General features: G+C 39.1%; 1 protein-coding gene across 27 annotated transcripts in view; it reads left to right on the forward strand.

Moving 5' to 3' along the window:
* DLG2 (discs large MAGUK scaffold protein 2) overlaps positions 1–20,809 on the forward strand; it is a 2,054,427-nt gene that overhangs the window by 1,904,032 nt on the left and 129,586 nt on the right. For all 27 annotated transcript variants that reach the window (XM_023239374.2, XM_045039809.1, XM_045039811.1 and 24 more), the window contains one exon: positions 72–186. In XM_023239374.2, coding sequence (XP_023095142.1) covers positions 72–186 — 115 coding nt within the window. The remainder of the gene's footprint in view (positions 1–71; positions 187–20,809) is intronic.

The following is a 20,809-nucleotide window of genomic DNA, read 5'->3' on the forward strand; positions in this document are numbered from 1 at the left end:
CTTGGCTGTGCACCATATCTACTTTTCTGAAGGCACAGGACCAAATGTACCATCTTTGTTTCCATTCTCAGATTACGCTCGATTTGAGGCCAAAATCCATGACCTACGAGAGCAGATGATGAACCACAGCATGAGTTCCGGGTCCGGGTCCCTGCGAACCAATCAGAAACGCTCCCTCTATGTCAGGTAGGCAACGGAGCATTTCTTACTGTGATCTGCACTTTGCGAGCAATCCAGCTTGGGGAGATAAAGACAACACCTTGTAGGAACGGAACACATATTCTTATTAACCCATGCTCATCAATACACCACTGTGAGACCTTAAGTTTAACCACTTTGAAGAAATTTTTGAAATGTTATTGTGTCAAATTAGTTAAAAGCCTTGCTTTTAACATGTTATTCTTTGAGAATGTTATGGTCTACGGTCAAGTTCTTAGCACAGGTTGCAGTAAGAATAATGAGAAGAAACATTTTCATTCCTGATAATCTTAATCTTAAATTGAATATATTATATGGACCAAAGCCTTGGACATTTTCTTACCATCTGTATAGGAAGAAAAATTTTTGTATCACCTTTTGACCAGCTTGATATATATTGTATGAACTTTGGTGTATTGATTGGAAATCAAAAGCACTCTGTTAAAGAGTTATTTGCTTCTTCCAACAAGTTTCGGTGGAAAGATTTTCTTCCGTGGTATCTTGTGAGTAGTCGTTTCTCAGCTGCAAAAGTTGTTCCATGCCCTGACAAAACTCATTAATTTACCAGATAAAAAATGACTAATTGAACTTGAAATGCCTTCCAGTCTTTCATCGCTGTAGTTAATTCTTGAGAAAGATCCACCATCACTGAACTATCACGTGTACTTCTTCTTAGTTCAGGCCCCCTATGTTCCTTCCAAAACATACTTCATTAGTGCTGACTGTTCTTTTTAAAATAATGTTAAGTATTAACAACCAAAGGGGGGAAGTGATATCTAATAAATTGTTAGAATGAATCTATGTGCCCATCTTCACTGCATTCTCCTCACCCTACTCAGCCCCACAATCTGTTCTGACTCCCATCCAAGGTCATATCCTCCTCACCTGAAATTTCACTGTCTTTTCCTAGCATGAAGTGTGTATTATGGATACTAAATTATGTACGTGAATTGACTTGTTCTCTTGATTCCACTTTGGCTATGAAGTTATCTTTTAAGTATATCAGGTAGGCACTGCAGGGCCAAGAAAGGAACAGGATTCCAAAAGGTGGCAGGTTCTCAATGGCCTTGATTTGCTGGCTACTGGGACAAGCGTAAAGTCCCTCCTCATTCCAGGGAGTTCCAATACTTCAGAAGCCCTGAGATTTAAAATAAAAACATGATGAAACAAAACACAGGCAGTTAATGTTCCAAATTTGACTAACTGAATTTCACAAGATTATGTGAAGTGTAATCTGCAACAGGAACTATTAAGAATCACCCTGGAACATGTCTTGTAGTAAAGTCACAGATGTGCTGGAAAGTGACTTTCTTTTTTCCTTATTTGCTTCATATTGCTGGTCCTTATAATACAAAATATTTTTAAATCTTGAAATGTTTTAGTCTTGGGTAGCATGTTGGGAAAAGCCAATTGAGTTAATAGGATAGAAATAAATCAGTTAATGCAAATGAAATGGTTATATAGAATCACACTGGAAGGAAAAATTACCATATTATTGGTACCTTGTTAAAAAATAGAATGCATAAAAATGTTAATGTACCAGAAGAACTTTGCTGAAAATATATTGGTAATAGTTTAGTCTTTTGAATTGTGGAAGATTAGGAAAATTAAATGAAGTGATATAGTGATATAATATAAAACTAATAGACCTATTTGAAATAGTATTAATCAGACCCAAACTTTTATGCTCTAAAATGATAAATAAAAGTATGGCATACAAAAGAGATGAAGACTTAAGGTAATAAGGAATGTTATCTTGTTAACATTCTAATAGGTGGAAGTCGTATTGAAAGGAGGAACCTCTCTTAAATGATGCTCAAAAATAGCTGACACTTCATGGGAAATTCTCCAAATGATCTCTCTACTATACAAATATGGTTTTTGGTTTCCAAAGGTATAATTATTAATACTTATTCAGTACCAAGAGGGCTGACCTTAGCATCTGAATGACTCTTGGAGGCATAAAATTGGAAGAGATAGGGGCCATAGAGTAAAATCAGAAGGAATGAACTTATAAGACCCCCTGCCCTTGTTCTCATGTGATGTGATAAAACTGACACCCCCAACCCAATAACGGCAACAAAAAGGCAACCAAATGGAATGAACTAGCAAGACTTAAAGGGAATTCTTACTAAAAATGATCCAGCAACTTTGTACCTTTGTACCTTTTTTTTTTTTTGAGGGGGGGGGTGGGTTGGACCAAATTTGGCTATGGGATTTTCATAGCGATGCTTGCTTTATCTATAGCGCTTGAATAGGGCCAGTGCCAGTTGGTTGTACTTATTTTAGAAAGTCAACTAGTTGCTCTCTCAAAATACATTAGTAGCAGGATTTCTCTAATTATATAAATACCAGAAGATGAGCATGTCTCTTTAATCTGAGAATGACAGCTTGGAATATTATTCTGCTTAGCTTTAAGTAAGTCTAGGGCTGGAAGGAATCTTAGTTATCATCAGGTCCACTGTTTAATTTGCAGAAGAGGAAACTGAGGCCCCAGAAGGGAAGAGATCTGCCACAGCTCTTTAGCAGCATAGTTGGATCTTCTACCTCCCTTCTCACTCCACCTCCCAGGGGCCTAGCTTCTCTGGTATCAGTTGTCGAATGCACTTGAGCTATGATTCCCGAACTGCTTCTGGCAACACAGCACCAGACTCTTAGATTAAGGAATAGGTTAGCCGAGAGGTGAAACTCCAACATAAACCTCTTTGGAGTTTTTACACAGGAGAAATGGCGCTACAGAACATACGGGATTTCTTTAGTTTTATTGGTATTTTTCCATGAGGCCAAAACCTAAACCAGAAAGCTAGCAGCCTTTGTTCTGTAATAAACAATTTAGCTGATTCGTAGGATATTTGTCTGCACCACAAAACCACCCTTCCCCTTGGAAGTCACCTCCTCTTCCCTATATACACAGACACATACACACACACACACACACACACACTCACACACTCACACACTCACACTACCAAACCTAGCCCAGCCATGGGTGTGTCCGAGAGGCTGCGTCTTCTCAGGATAGTGCACAAACTGGCCTCATTCCCTTACTGGAAATAATCCTCCCAGGTGATAGCAATTTGTTTGCCTGAAAGTGTCGAAAGGAGGGCAGGGGAACTAGCACATCTGAGCCAGGCTGTGTTCTAAACTTGAGCCAAGCCTCTCTATTTTCCAATCTACTTGTAATTATTTTCCTTCTTTGAATCTTTTGTGTAAGGTGCCTGAAGTGCTTCGGTAGTGCTGTACAAATGGAGTTGATTGCTGCTTATGATAACGCTGTAAATGTTCTATGTGAATGATTTGGATATATTTGATTTACTGGGCTATTTGTATTGTGCATTTCCTGCATTGTGAAACATATAGCTGTAGAACCTTAAAAGTAAATAAAATGTAAAAAAAAAATCGAATAAAATATGCTTCAAAATGCTCCACAAGTACATTATGACTTCTTCAGATGAGATGCACTTGGGCTCCTGAGCCACTGGAATCCAGATTTTGTTGCATGTGTTTCACAGGTCTCCCTGTGGGCAGATTTAGCTCTCCCTGCCTCTAAAATATGTGCCCTCTTTCTTACCTACCATGGATGCTGGTGAAAGCATCCATGACAGAGAACAAGGTTTTTCTACTACTACAGGGACCTGTATATCCAGAGACTAACAGGGACCTTTATATCCAGATGCTACTAAGAAAGGTCAGAGATGTAGGGGATTAAAATCACATAAAAGTGCAAATAGCTAAGGAAAGATCCTTTCTTTTAATAAACAAGAGTAACCGCACCCAGCACTTGGAGAACAGGAAGAGAAGGAAAGAAACGCAGCTAAGTCCACCAATGGGGAGTTAAAAGTCTCAGGAGAGATGTAAAAGAGAAGCCTAACCCACATTCATTTGTTTATCGAAGGTATTGATTTTGAGCGTTCAGGTGAATAACCTCTCTGTGGTGAATTTGGGTTTAAAAGTCAGTTGCTATGATTTATTTATGCATTCAAGCTTTTTTTGAGAATATATTTTGTGCCAGGACTTATAATGGACACTGAGGACTCAGCAGTGAAAGTCATGTTTCCTCTCCACAAGAATCTCTCATCTAGTGGGAGAAATAGATGAGAGGAAGATCATCAGAGTGCAGCATGGTGTGAAAAATTCGTCCTCGAAAGGCCTGGAACCTTTATTGTTTCCTAATCCACAGATATCTGAATTGATTCTTAAAAGATCTTATTTGAGTTAACTTACAAATCTTCAAGTCTTTTTACTCGAAGTAAGAAAAACATTCTTCATCATGACCCAGTAAATACAAACACACATGAAGCTGAAAAACATTTTTTTATTATATTGTACTTTTTATGTAAAGTGTACTTTGTTATTTTCCATTCTATTTGTCTCCCTTTTTTAAGAATAAAGGAAGGTCACAACTCATTAACTTGGTGTAATAACTCACTAATGGGTTATGATGTACAGTTTGCAAATGAAGTAAACAAGAAGGAGCACTCCAGGCAGAGGACACTGCACAGGGAGGAGAGCACGTCTTCACTGCATGACCTTTAGCAACTCTCTGGGACCCCCGGACCCTTGGTGTTCCAGCCATTTTGGATGGATGAGGAGTTGGAAGTGAAGGAAAACGTTTATCGAGCACCTCCTGCGGGTCAACCATCGTGCTAGTAATGTTCCACATATATTATGCCAACATGTAGAAGAGTCAAGGAATGTTTCCTGCATTTTACAGATGAGAAAACTGAGGCTCAAATAAGTTGAATAATTGCCCCAAGATCACAGAGCAAGATTGGATGTAAGCATAAACATTCAGGTCCTGTGTGTGAGGCAGTATAGAGCAGTGTTTAAGGACACAGTTGCTGGATTCTGCCAGAAAAACAAAATTTGAAACTTGGTTCTGCCACTTACCACCTCAGTGATTTTGGACAAGTCAGTCTTTGTGGGCTTGGTTTCTTTATCTGCTTGAAATGAGGATAATAATAGGATACTATGAAGAGGTTGTAAGGACTAAATAAAATAGTGAATTTAAATACCTCTCATATGGGAAATTAATTGGTGGTATTTATCATTTATTATAAAGACAACCTTTCCCCTGTAGGACAGAGAGATGGTAGAATTGGTCCTGAACAAACTACTGTTTTCTCAGCAAAGGGATGAGACACCCTTGTCCCTTTGCTTTTCTTCAGCAAGGAAAGGACAGACTTCCTGGCGCCATTTTACATTTTCAAACATCTAGACCCCATGAAGGATGAATGGGAGGACCAGGATTGTAGGCTCCAGAATGCCCAGCTCTGTCAACTCACCAGACATCTCTCACACCCCGTTAAGAGTCTACCTAGAAGCAGAATCCAAAATATTCAACTGGAGCCACAGATAAGAAGTGTCACTGTGCTTACAACTGGCCCCTCTACTTCTTCACAGATTGTCATCAGTGTCCCTAACCCCATGATTCTTCAACTTCTCTTCTGCATTCTTCACCCCTTCCAAGCCCTCTGCTCAACTTCTGCTGCTTCCTAAGACAGCTTTTGCTTCAAAGGCTATAATATGACAAATACTCTTAGGTCTGCCTCCTGCCCCATTGTTGTTGTTGTTTTCAGTTTATTTATTTTTTTTATTTAAATCCAAATTAGTTAATATATTGTGTAATAATGATTTCAGGAATAGAATGTAAGGATTCATCACTTACTTATAACACCCAGTGCTCATCCCAACAAGTGCTCTCCTTAATGCCCATTGCCCATTTAGCCCATCCCTCCACCCAATACTCCGCCAGCAACCCTCAGTTTGCAGTCTGTATTTAAGAGTCTCTTGTGGTTTATCTCCCTCTCTATTTTTATCCTATTTTTGCTTCCCTTCCCCTATGTTAATCTGTTTTGTTTCTTAAATTCCACATATGAGTGAAATCATATGGTATTTGTCTTTCTCTCACTGACTTATTCTGCTTAGCATAATACACTCTAGGTCCAACCACATTATTGCAAATGGCAAGATTTCATTGTTTTTTATCCCTCCTGCCCCATTGTTTAACATAAGGCTTTCATACATTGATTCATCGGTGCATTGATTCTTACATTCAATAAACACAGTTTACATACTTACCGACAGTGTACCAGTCTATGATGGATGTTAAGGTTACAGAGATGAATAAGAACACACACCTCCTTCCCTCAGGATTCTTGTAGTCCATATCTGTAGGCAATTCAAATGTGCACAGATCATTACTTCCAAACACCTCATGTGTTATCTCCCTTGTGCTTATAATCTTCTTTAAATCTTTACAGCATGCCTATAAAGGCTTCCTACAGTGAAGTCTGCCCAGAAGACCACTGGTATTTAAAACTCATCTGTTAAAATACGATTTACTCTAATCTTTATTGAGTTTCTCATGGTAAAGGTCTTGAAATGGAAATACCACTCAATACTGGTTGTGCAAATTCCAGTTAATGTCTTCATTTTATTATACCCTTAGTGCCTTATGCCACAAGGCTTGGCATAAAGAAGTTTCCTTAGTAAATATTTGTTGAATGAATTAATCCCTAGACTCTCTTTCCTATACAGATGTGAAAGAAAAAAATTAGAATCTAAGTCAAGATCTTTGAATAGCCAGTCCTACGGAAGTTCAGTACCAGCTGGGCTGCCACCAAGTAAATGGAGTCTGGTCATGTCCTGAGAACACAGGCATTACATACCAGTACTGGGATTTCCAGGAAACCTCTGGCACTAAAGGGACTTTCAAGCTGCTTCATTTGCCTGCTGAATTCTGTGACTGCCTTTAAATTGGGGGCTAATTCAATAATAGATTTAGACAAGCACATACACCCAATACCTTCTTAGTGTGAGGACAAGGTAGGAACAGGGCCCAGGGTGAACCTCATCCTGTGTCTCATTCTCAACATCCTTAAGTTTTCCTGTTGGAAGTTGTATCAAGGGCAGTCTTAAGAAAACAAATCCCATTCAGGATTCTTTATCCTGATGCGTTTTTTATGCTGGGGGAAAGATGTTCTCACCTGATTGGTTTTGTTGGGAGGAGAAAGCTATATCATCATATAAGTAAGGGACTCCGGTCTTTGTTTTTTTCTTAAAATGGTAGCATGCCCTTCAACCCCACTTCCAGCCCCCCTTACTGCTGGTCAGTACTCTGTCAGGGGACTGCACTCCAGGGCAAAGCTGCTTCTAACTTCACCTGGCTATGGATTTCTCAAGGCTATTTAAGGCCAAGCCATGAAATCTGTGGATTTTACTATAAGTTGAATTTTTCTCTTTTTTCCCTCCGAACTTGGACCCAGCATGCTCTCCACAGCTATCCCCAGAGGACATATTATAATCATCTGCATGTACCCCTTGCCCATTACTAGCACAAGGCTGGCTGACAGTGGCATTTTTATCACTTCTCACTCATTCACTCATATATTCTTATTTAGCAAAATTATCATTTATTCATTTGGAAATATGATACATTGTAGCATGAAAAGAAATTCAAGACTGCTTGGATTCAGATTTCTTATCTATATTAAAATCTTACTGAAAAAGATATGACCAATTATCTGAAACAGTTTAATAGGATGAAGCAGAAAGTGTGGAGAAAGTCTAGACTTGGGAAACCAGAAGAGATCTGGAGAGGGTATTGCAGTGTCTGGGTGGCCTGCATGTACCACTGGGGGGCCAGAGCTTATGTGCCTGCATTTCACTCCTGACTTCACTTAAGCCCTACAACAGTGCTATGCCAGATATGATTACTATCACCATTGCACAGAAGAGTAACAGTGTAGAAGGCTAAAGTGGCTTAAAAAACCACTTACGCAATATGCTCTGTGACCAAGCCATATTCTTTACCCAGGTGTATCTCTCACTGAAGCCCATGCTTTTTGGACTTCCATACAGTAAAGATGAACTTGACCCTATAGGGGTACAGGTTAAATTCAGATTGATTGACCTTCTGTTTGGTTTATACCTTATACTGACTTCTTCCAGATGGACCTGGTTTCTGGTCCAGACTTCAAAGTTTATCAGTTGCTAAAATGAAATTTTCATTTATAAAATGCACATAACACCTAGTCCACAGGCTTGTTGGTAGGATTAAGTTAAACCAAGTCTATAAAAGAGCCTGCTATATGTGACTGGTAGGTAAAGTGGAGGTCCTATAACCCCTTTAAGTGCTTAGAGCCTGCCTCCTAAGCTGGTGCCTCCTTTGAAGCAGAATAGAATCTGATGTTCCATTTATACTTTGAGACTCATTAGCATTATGCTCACTCTTTCAGGCATTTGCATTTTTAATTGCATCCTTAATTGTAGAATAAAAGGCTTTGTCTTCAGATAGCTAATTTTATGCCAGAAATAGAAAGGAGGAGGAGTCACTGGGGATCTGGGGGAGTTTTCTCCTTCCCTTGAGATCACAGCCTGGCCCTGAATTTTTAAAAGATTTTTCATTTTTAGATTTCTATAGAAAGAAGGACAAAGGTACATGGGCAGCCCCTCCACTGCCCATTACGTTTTTCCCCTACCTCTATGCTAAGATATGGAATCCAGGTATCATTTTTATTAATGGTACACCCTAATTCATTCACTCACCCACTCATTCATTCATCCAGAAAACCTGTTTTTGAGCCATAACCATCCACCCCATGCTGTACTGTGCTCTGGGGATAAAAAGATTAATAGGGCATCTTTCCTGTCCTTAAGGTGTTCAAGGGTCGTGCTAACAAATTAGATTTTGCTCCCTGCCCCCTCATCTCTAGATGAGGTACCTATCTTTTTAACCCAAAATTGCTACCTCCTACAACAATCCAGACAGCTTTAGGTACAAAAGAGAGCAGAACACTAAAAGGTGGGACGCAGAATGCTCACAGGAGAGACAGGTGACAAGTAAGGGCATGGGAAAAGAATTGAGGGAAACTTACCCCAAATCATGAGGTTAGATTTCCAGCAAAGGAATAGACTCAGCTATTTGTTCTTCAATCTCAGTGCCTAATACATTATAGGAATTCTTTAAATACTTATTGAATAAACTTTTTGAGTGGCAATTAAAGATGGTGGTTAACAGAACAAGGTATTGGGAAAACAATCAACGACTCATAGCTGGTTGAATGAGCACCTGCTCCTCTTTGTTACTTCAAACAATGTAAACTTCTCTCTTCTAACATTCATGCTCTCTCCTCTTCCTGCCTGTTGACCCCCCTGTCTCCTCCACTGGACTAGATGGGAGCACCTCTCAGGTGGAGATTTTCTTGGTTACAGCACAGTCTGGCATATGGTAACTGCTGACTCAATCCAATGAATGAATTATGCATGTCACAAGATTGGTGAGCGTTTAACTTTAATTAAAATTTTACTTGATTACCTTGTGGCTTGCAAATGGCTCCTTGCCTGACAAAGGTCTTCATCCTTCTTGAGCATATGAGTAAGCAGCCCTGTTAAGTAGTGATAATCATCTCAGACTACGTTGGGTCTTTTTTAAAACATTTAGCCAAACAAATGCTATATTTAATATAGGTTAGGCTTCAAATTCATTTTCCTGTTTATTATAAATCAATAATAACAGTAACAATAACAAACATGGAAAGATGCTCTTAAAATTCTCAATCACAATCATAATAAATAACAAACTATAATTGCATCATATTGTGAGCCAAGCAGTTTGATAAACACCTTATGTGGATTATTTAATTGTCAGAAAAACCCTATAAAATCGATGCTATCTTTATCCCCATTAAGAAAAGAGATGCTAGGTTTAAAGTTTACCCATAAGAGGTCAAACTGGGACTAGAATATGTGTTGTCTTGTGCCCCTACCTACATCAGCATGTGACTTTATTGAAAGACCTTCATATGTTTGATTTGATTTGATTTGATTTGATTTGATTTGATTTCATACACTATGTCTGTTAAGTAGGTATTGTTTCCCAATGGTTTTCAGCTAAGGAATCTGAGGCTCAGAATATTAAGCTATCTACTCTTTTTTCCAAGTGTAATATAGTACCATGCCTTTGCCTCATCCATTCTCTTTAAAGATGTGTAAACACGCAACTCACATGGACCTTTTTCTAGTGTTTGCCTTGTGTTTCATTTACTGCCATGTCACATTGCACTTGATTTTTATAGAACTACTCAGGCATTATTAAATGTTGAGTGGGCAGTTGAATAACCTAGTCACCTTACATCCTGTACACTAGTTTGAGCGTGTGGATTTGTGATTAAGTTGAGTAGGTCCACACTGAGGTGTGGCCATCACAACTGTGTGAACAAGGTCTCTGCCCCTCTTGTGCCAAGACAAATTCTGCAGCCTGCATAGCACATCAAGGAACACAACTGCAGTACCTATCAGGCATCATGGCCCACACGTTAGAGGTGGGAACATACATACAGCCTGACACCCACTACCAACTACACGATTTGCGGGGCCCACTGCAAAATGAAAATGTGCAGCTTGTTCTGAAATTAAGAATATCAAGGTGGTAAGAACAGAGCATGATCCTAAGTGCAGCACCCTGTGCTGCGGCCCAGTTCCCCCACCTACGAAGCCAATCCTGCTGACACCTGGTTCAGGACATTGCACTCAAAACTGAAAGCATGTGTGTTTTTCTTAGTCTAGTGCAGTAAGTGGAAGAAATGTGAAGTCAGCATCAAGAACATTTTCAAGAATTCAAGTTTTGTCTCTTATCTGAAAAAGCGCTTTATCTAAATTATCTGAATGCCTGATTTTATGATCTGTGGAAACACTATGTGCCAGCCCTCTTAATGCCTGAGAAACTTTAAATTCCCACTTGCTCTGAGCTTTCAACAGCCTACTTTGAGTCATCTCTCTCCCCTGAAGTAAATCTTTCAAAAGCTAAGTAGTGTCATTATTTCACATTTATTTAGCACCAGTGGTGCGTTTCAGTCTTCCCGTTCTGCAAGTTTCTGCCCCCTTCCTTTGTTCCTCAGGCCTAAATTTTTAAGAAAATGTACAAAAGTCTCTCAGAGGATTCTGGAAATTACTGGAGCTGTAGGTGTCGGTGTCATTTCCAGGTGTCATTTTCTAAACACAAAGGCTGTAACACATAGATTTCCCTGACCAAGGACATTAAAATAATAATAAAAACTTTAAAAAATCAGGGGCACCTGGGTGGCTCAATCGGTTAAGCTTCCGACTTCAACTCGGGTCACGATCTCATCTTCTGTGAGTTCGAGCCCCATGTTGGGCTCTGTGCTAACAGCCTGGAGCCTGATTCAGATTCTGTGTCTCCCTCTCTCTACCCCTCTCCCACTCACTCCGCCTCTCAAAAATGAATAAATGTTTAAATTTTTTTTTTTTTAAATCAGGGACATGACATGGGACTGACAACTTGATTTCACCAAGTAAGAATTTTAGTGGCACCTGGGTGTCTAAGTTGGTTAAACATCCAACTCTTCATTTTGGTTCAGGTCATGATCTCCTGGTTTCATGAGTTTGAGCCCTGTGTCTGACTCTGCACTGATAGTCCAGAACCTGCTTGCGATTCTCTCTCTCCCCCTCTCTCTCTGTCCCTCCCCCACTCATGCTGTCTCTGTTTCCCTCAAAATAAATAAATAAACTTTAAAAAATAATTTTAAAAGCCATAAACACATACAAACTGTAATATATATTTTTAGTTTATTGCTCTTTATTATTGCCATCTGCTTATATGAGAAAGAACATTTTAATACCCAAAGAAAAATAAGAACATAATCAGAGCATCAGGAAAAGTATACCAAGTTTTAAAATTTATAGTTTTAAAACCTCACTAGATGAATCTCCGTATTTCCTCTCTCCATATGAATCCTACCTCATAGCTGAAAAAATTAGGGCAAACGTGATGGCTACATTGTTTAATTCTTAATCCTGGATCTTTTGGTTCTAAATGATTCTAAAATGCTTGGGGTGCATTTTTGACCTTTGGATTGGTTATTTTTTGTTTTTTGGTTTTTTTGAGAAAGAATACCATCTTTTAAATTTTCTTTTTCCTCATTTATTTTCTTTATCTTCCATATAATTTTCTCAATAAGTAGGAAGCCCGAACCCATGCTTTTTGATAAACTGATGTTTTTTAGTGATGCTTATGAAAAGGTAAGAAGGAAGTTTCCATCATCAAATTATTTTTCATTACTTTTTAAATTGTACTTTTATTTATTTACATTTATGTCATTCTTTCTTCATTTTAAAAAATAGACTCTTTAAAAAAGTATCATTGTAATTATAGTATCTTCCATTATGTTTTAAAACATTTTTATGCTGTATCATTTCAGGCCAGATTGCTTGCTTCATGTGCCATCCCACTTCAGTTCTCCTAAAAATACAGATTTGGCCTTTCAGATGCAGGATCCTACACTTCTGTTTTGTTTTTGTTTTTGTTTTTTGTTTGTTTTTTTGTTTTGTTTTGTTTTTTAACCTGATAGAAGGGGTAAAATTACCGAGAAAATGTGACGGTAACTGAAATGAACTTTGCGATAATCAGGATATTTGGTAGCACTAGTGACCTTTACCATAAAAATATAAATTGTCATATAAATTAACTTTGTAGTTTTAACTCTCCAGACAAAGCTCACAAATCAGTTCCAGTGGCTTCTGCACTGTTTCATCTTCCTCTTTCTATTAAGGAGAGCTCTGAATGAGTCATCAGGAAGGTGTCTCTATGTTTCTGGCTTCTGTTTAGCCAGGTCAGTGAGGAGTTTCTGCACTTTCTGAAAGGCTTTTGTTGAATGAACCCCACTGTTGGTTCTTTATAAGATGATGACATTTTTCTTTTTTCCTAAAACTCCCTGTTCCTGCCCTTTCCCTCTTAAATGGATGTCCCACACTACTCCCACCTGCACAACACTCTACAATCTTCCTATGAGTCCTTGATTATATAATGGTTCAGGTATGCTGAGGACAAGAAGATGGTGACGAGAATTTAAATCTAATGGTATCTGTGAGGGAATGTCATTATTAACCCCCTTTTACAGTGAATGAAACCGAGGTTAGATAATTTGTTACTGCCAAAGTTACACAGCAAAGATGAAGGAGAAGAAATTCTCTGTTCTTAATGCCCAGGGTTTCTAGAAATACCGCATTTTTTTGGATATACTTGATTTCATATATGCTCCCTCATTCATATTGGTACTTGTAATTGTTATAGAAAGTCCTCTAAGTTTTACTTTAGAAAATATAATCATTTAATGTATAATGCATCTCCTTCAATAATAAGCAAGTACCTTAGAAATATTTGCTGAGTTGATCCTTACCATGGAGTTATGATGGCTCAACTTTGAACCATAGGGTCACACCCTTCATCTAGCAAGCATTCACAGAAAAGAGGCATGAGTTTTCCTGCTGCAGGCTGCTGTGTACAGAATGGGAGGATTGCAAGTCCCCTTGACTAACTTATAGCAAGTATGGTATGGTGGAAAGGACATGAATTTAAGGTTTTCTTTTTTTCTTTTTTTTAAGTTTATTTATTTTGAGAGAGAGAGAGAGTGGAAGTAGGGAAGAGACACACAGAGAGAGAGAGAGAGAGAGAGAGAGAGGGAGGGAGAATCCCAAGCAGATCCAACACTGTCAGTGCAAAGCCTGGCATGGGCTTGAACTCAAGAACCATGAGATCACGACCTGAGCCAAAATCAAGAGTTGGAAGCTTAACCAACTGAGATAATTAGGTGCCCAGAATTTAAGTTTTTCTTAGGTAACTATTAACTACAGGAAATTATTGGATGCTGGCAGGGGTAAAAAGTGGTTGAGATATGCCCTTAAGGATGCAGCTAAAGTGAGTTGGAAAAAAACAGATGAAAATAATAATATTATTATTCTGAACCCAGACTCTGCTCCAGGATCTGAGAACATGTGGGGGATAAAAAATGGAATTAAAAAGGCTAAATATGCAAGGTTCCCAAAGAAAAGCTGTATTTTGGGGGAGGTCATCTTTAGCAGTGTATTTCCTCTCTGAAGGAAGTTAATTAGGCACTGTTATCATAGAATGAAACACTAACTCCTCTAGAATACCAGCTCACTCAGCCATTCCTTCATGAATTCACAGCATAATGGAGAAGGCAAAAAGCCAAGGTACTTAGATTTGAATCCTGGCTCTGCCACTTATTGCTTGTGTCTTGACTTTGGCAGTTCACTTCTTCTCCCCCTGAGAATGGGGAGACGGGGGAAAAAATGGGGATAATAAGTATACAACTCAAAAGGTTTTATATAGAATAATGTTTAGGGGTACCTAAGTGGCTCCATTGTTTAAGGGTCTGACTCTTGATTTCGGCTCAGGTCATGATCTCACACTCAAGATATTGAGCCCCAAATCAGGCTCCATGCACAGAAGAGATTAAGATTCTCTCTCTCCCCATCCCTCTCTCTCCCTATCTCTGTTTTCCCCTCTGCCCCTCCCCCATTCACACTCTCTCAAAAAAAAAAATGTTTAAAAATACTGATTTTAAGGGTACGTGCATCCCAATGTTTATAGCAGCATTATAAACAATAGCCAAATTTTGGACAGAACCCAAATGTCCATTGACTGATGAATGCATAAAGAAGATATGGTATACATATCCAATGGAATATTACTCAACCATCAAAAAGAATGAAATCTTGTCATTTGCAATGACATGGATGGAGCTGGAATGTATTATGCTAAATGAAAAGTCAGAGAAAGACAAACATCATATGATTTCAGTCATGTGTGGAATTAGAGAAACAAAACAAATGAACATAAGGGAAGGGGGGAAAAAACGAGAGGGAGGCAAACCATAAAAGCCTCTTAACTATAGAGAACAAACTGCTGGAGGGAATGTAGGCAGGGGATGGGGCTAAACGGGTAATGGGCATTGAGGAGGGCACTTGTTGTGATGAGCACTGGGTGTTATATGTAAGTGATGAATCATTAAATTCGACTCCTGAAACCAATATTACTGTATGTTAACTAAGTAGAATTTGAATAAAAACTAAAAACAAATATCCAGATTTATACCCTAATTTATTATAATAATTAACAAAGGAGTGTGTTAAAGATTAAAAGTTGAAAATGAAAAAAAAATTCAATCAAATCCTTAGTCAAAGTAGGGAGGATAAATACTTAAATACCTACTAGAAGGTGGTAACTGCCATGATAGATAAATGGACTCTGAAATAAAGAGATGAGACCCATTGTCTTCTTCTTGCAGGATTATCTGACTACTTTCATATCTTTTGTGTTCAGTAATAGCTAAGCAACAGATATATTATGAAAGCTACTTTAGCCAAATTTTGTTACCTTTCAAACCCTTTCATTTTAAATTAACCCCCAAACACTGTATTACCCCCATCCTCTTTATTTTTATAATGGCTTATATATTGATTTTCATTTGTCTATTGGCATGTCTTATAGAATGGTTAATTAAATACTTGTGTAGGGTTAACTACAAAAAAAAAAAAAAAAGAATAATGTTTATAACTCAACCCAGCATTTTACAAAAAAGCTTCCAGAGATTAGAAAAGGGAAAACACTTCCTAACTTTTTCAATGTTAACATCACCTTGACACCAAAACACAACATGGTCACTATAAGAAAGGAAATTTATAGTCCAATCTCTCTCATAAACATACAATCAAAAGTACAAAATAAAGTATTAACACAGTGAATCTAGTGATCCATAGGAAGGATAATACAGGCATAGAATGCACTAAACTTCTGTTCATCAAAAGACACCATGAATAGGATAAAAGTGTAAGAGCATAGGAAAAGATTTGTAATACAGAGTTCTGGAAAAGGAATTATAATCAGAATATCTAAAGAACTGTCACAATATATTAGGCAAAAGATAGAAACCACACTTTTTAAATGGTCACAAGACTTGTAAAGATATTTCATGAAAGAGGAGGTACATCAGTGTCAATTCCCGTATGAAATGGTATTTATTTCATTAGTCATCAGGTAAAGTAAAATATTAATGCCACTGTTCACCCACCAGAATGGCTAAAATTAAAATGATTGTTCATTCCAAGTGTTGGAAAGCATGTAGAGACTTTCATGGGCTGCTCATGAGAGATAAATTGGTATGACCACATTGGTATACTGTCAGCATTTACTGTCATTAAACATATTATACCCTATGATTCATTCTTAAGTATATACACAGTAGAAATATTTACATAAGTTCAACAAAAATCCATACAAGAATATTTATAGCTGCATTGTTTGTAATAATCTAATCCTGGAAATAACCCAAATGTCTACCAACAATAGAATAGGTTAAAAGTTGTGGCATATTTACTTAAGAAAATATTGTACAGCAATAAAAATGAACAGTTTCTGGGGCACCTGGGTGGCTCAGCCAGTTAAGCATCTGACTTCAGCTCAGGTCATGATCTCATGGTTGGTGCGTTCGAGCCCCACATCGGGCTCTGTGCGGACAGCTCAGAGCCCGGAGCCTACTTCAAATTCTGTATCTCCCTCTCTGTCTGCCCCTCCCCCACTCATTCTCTGTCTTGTCTTCATTAAGACAAGAGGGATTTCTAAGCATAGGGAGTCCAGCCAGTGTGGGTCATGTTGCCAGCCTCTCTCACTGTAACTGGTCCACATGGGCTGGAGAGAACTCCAGGGAAGAGCCAAAAAGAATCTCTAAATTAGGTGTTACTAACTGCCTCTCTTTGCTTCATCTCAGTGTCTCTGAACCTTGACTGCATGCTAAAATCACCTGGGTAGCTATAAAGAAAAAACTTGTTTTCCTCTATGCTGCTCACTGCATACTTCACTTCTGACACCACACGTGTGGATTTTTTCCTCCACACTGACCAATTCTCCAACGCCAGCTGGGCGTCCTAGAATTTAACTCCATTCTGACACTCTCTACCTGGGGATAGCATCAGATCCCACAAGTAAAAGTTTTAGCCTCCTACTTGAGGTCATCTGTGCTTCTGGCTGACTGGCTATGAATCAGAGGTCTCTGCAATCCCCTCCTCACACTTAATAATTTCTTAGAGCAGCTCATAGGACTCAGGAAAACAATTTACTTAGTAGATTGCTAGCTTATTATAAAAGTAAAACTCAGGAACAGTCAGATGGAAAAGATACATGGGGCAAGATCTAGGGGAAGAGGCACAGAGCTCCTATGTCATCTCCAGGAGGGCCACCCTCTCCACATCTCTGTGTTTTTGGCAATCCAGAAGCTCCCTGAACTATGTCCTAACTCTGTCTTTTAGGGGTTTTATTGAGGCTTCATTAGTGAGTCGTGATTGACTAAATCATTGGCCACTGGTGATTAAATCAACCTCCAGTCCCTCTTTCTCCTTCAGAAGTCGGGACTGGGGCTGTACTGCCCCAGCCCTCTGATCACATGGGCTTGCAAGCAGGCCCCATCCTCAGGCTTTCCACAAGTCAGCTCATTAACAGAAACTGACCTGTGGTTGAAAAGAGTTTGTTAATAACAAAAGACAGTTTTATAGCTCTCATCACTTAGGACATTTCAAGGGTTTTAGGAGCTCTGTGCCTGGTATGGCACAAAGACCAAATCTTACAGTAAATTATAGTGTCACAAGTGCTCTTAAAACCCTGATGCCCAGGTCCCAGCCCAAACATACTGAGTCAGAATCTCCTGAGAATGTGTTCAAAGCATCAATATTTTTTAAAGCTCCTCTACTGATACCAGTGTGTAACAACATTAAGAACCACTATTTATCTTTTCTTTTTGCCTCTTTTGTTTTTAGCTTTACTTATTTCCTTATCACCTGAGAAAAATTATTTAAAAAGTCTCGGCTTTCTGGCACGGAAGTCTAATGCAAATCTGCAGCTAATGGTAAGGTCAGTTCCTGGGACATCTTTCAATTTTGATCACATTCAGACTCAGAATTGGGAAACTAGCCATGAACCTGATGCTATAACTTGCTAACACTTAGCAAACATTCAATTTCCTCATTTAAGACTAAATAACTTTGGAAAGAAGACTGCAAAGATTGGAGCGATCTCTGGAGAGTCAGAAAGCTCTAACATTCATATTTTGATTTCCAGTGACTAAGAAATGAGCTGATTGGAAGTTCTTAAATTACATGAGGTCTCCTCATTGAAAGTGTTCAGAGAGTACAGCTGAGGTCCAAAAAACCAGGTTTGAGTGATGTACCTGGGTGTGTGCATGCGTGCGTGCGCTTGCAATAAACTCAGGTACAGGTTTGCAATAAACTCAGATACAACTAACGTTATCTCATCTCATTTCTGATTCTTACTTCTCCCCCTCCCCACTCTGTAGTGCACTGTCCCTGCTCCCTTTCCAGCCCCTCCCCACAGTTTAACCTTGGCCTCTCCCTGTACTCTCTCCTTTACCCACACTACACCCCACTTTAGGGCTTAGCCTCTCCCAAGCCTCAGCAATCGGTTGGCATGGAAACATTAGATGAGCCTGCCTGGTGGGAGAGAGATTCTGTTTCCAAGTGAAAATGGAAAAGATTCAAGTGTGATTCACTTCCAGCCATTTTAACTCTTGAGTTCATCCATCTATTTAAAACCTACCCATGGCTGCAGATCACCTACTTGGTACAGGAGATTATCTTGATCCAGACTCTGCCTTGCATCTCTGCTTCCCTCTGCAGCTCCAGCTACGGGCCCTGGGCTGCAGCCACACAGAGCACCCTGCTCTTTCATTTCTCTCTGCCTTTGCACTGGTCCCTTTCTTCGCATTCTAAGTGGTTTCCAAAGGTCTTTCGGGCATCAGTTCTTCCTAGGAGCTTTCTTGGCCCACACCTAGGACGCTTCCTATCCTAGCACTTCAGTTGTAGTGACTATACGAAACTCCAAACTTAGGTGACTGTTTCCTCCCTAGACCGTGAATGCATTAAAGGAGAAGCATGCCCGTGCTCGAAGTCTGTATGTTTCTTACACTCCAAGGGTGGAGTCTTGGCTCCATCACTTATTAATGATTGGAGATCTTGCACAATTCACTTACCCATTGTAAGCGTCAATTTTCTCATACCTAAGATAGAATGATGCAGGGCGCCTGGGTGGCTCAGTCGGTTAAGCATCCGACTTTGGCTCAGGTCATGATCTCACAGTCCGTGAGTTTGAGCCCCGCGTCAGGTTCTGTGCTGACAGCTCGGAAGCGTGGAGCCTGCTTCAGATTCTATATTTCCCCCTCTCTGACCCTCCCCTGTTCATGCTCTTTCTCTGTCTCAAAAATAAATAAACATTAAAAAAAAATTTTAAATAGAATGATGCTCCTGCTTATCATATGCTGGGTATGTGTTAAGCACTTTATCTTCTTTAATCCCCCCACTAATTCAGTGAGAGATAAGGCAATATTGTTGATCCCCTTTTACAGTGAGGAAATTAAGACTCAGGAGTTGAGAAACTGGCCCTGAATCACACAGCTTCTACACGGTGGAGCCAACATTCAAGCCCAGGTCTGAACCTGTATTATTCTGCTCTAGTGCCTATGTGTCTGTACATAAAGCACCTAGCCCTGTGCCTGCCTGGGGTTGGGAGGGGATAGGTGGACATATGGATACATCAATGATAAATTGCCCAGGAAAAAGCAATCCTGTTCTCTCTTTGGGGATCCAAATGGAAAATTAAATCCTCTCCTGTGCCTTTAAGTCTAAAGTGCATAGTTTCTCCAAGATTGTGGCTCAAGTCAAGAATATAAAGGCATCTATCACCTTTGTTTATACTTGTGAGCTACTGGAAAAACCTGTTTCCTTCCCACTTGAACCAGTGCCCCATCCCCAAAGAAGTGAAAGATAGATTAGCTCTTTAAGAACTGGAAAGCAGAAAAAAAAAAAAAAAAGTGCTTGAAATAGCTGTTAAATCACCTTGATAGCTGTCATTGCCACTGGGAAACAAGCCAGTCAGGGTCCCATGTTCAGCACAGTGTCATGGCACCCTGCTGCTCAGGAGTACAAAGAAGAGGCCGGCCCAGTGAATGCCACTCAAGGAGACATAGTTAAGCTTTAGCGTAAATCACTCAATACTGTTCAGTGAATTTCTACGATTTTCTTTTATAACCAGTAATTTAGCACAAGAAAAAAATGTGCTTTTATTCAAGTATTTCTATTTTTACTTACAGATAAGTGTAAAAATCGTTTAATGAAGGGATTCTGTGTTGCAGCTGAGTGTATGTAAATAATGCCTTAGATTTCAAAAGGATAGAACAAAGCTTGTCAGTTTGTCTAGGACCAGCTACCACACAATGTTTCTTTTTTTATAGCCTGCTTCAATCATAGCCTTGGTTACCAGGGCTACTGATTTTTAAAACTGTAGTGCTGGAATTATTGAACAGCATGGTCTCCTACAGAATCCTAGAAGCAGTGAATAAATATTACTGCCTTCCATCACATTCTCTCTCTCCCTTTGTCTCTCTCTCCTCCCCCAAATCTTCATCTCAGTCTCTATATACATGCATTAAACTCAATTTTCAGTACACTGAAATCAAAATCAATTTCCTGTACACCTGTATTTGAGGACCAGAATAGTGATACACTTAAAAGCTGAAGTTCTTTGATCAGATGACCAGGATTACACTTTGCTTCCTCCATTTACCACTTGAGTGACCTTGGACATGTTACTTAACCTCTTTAGGTTTCAGTTAGCTCATCTTTCTACTATGGAGAACAGCCTCATTATCATGTTGCATAAATGAAATCAGATACTGTTTACAAAATGCTTAGCACAGTGTTCAGCCCATATGAAAAGATGCTCAAT

This window comes from Felis catus, chromosome D1, assembly GCF_018350175.1.
Source record: "Felis catus isolate Fca126 chromosome D1, F.catus_Fca126_mat1.0, whole genome shotgun sequence".
In the NCBI taxonomy this organism is placed as follows: Eukaryota; Metazoa; Chordata; class Mammalia; order Carnivora; family Felidae; genus Felis; species Felis catus.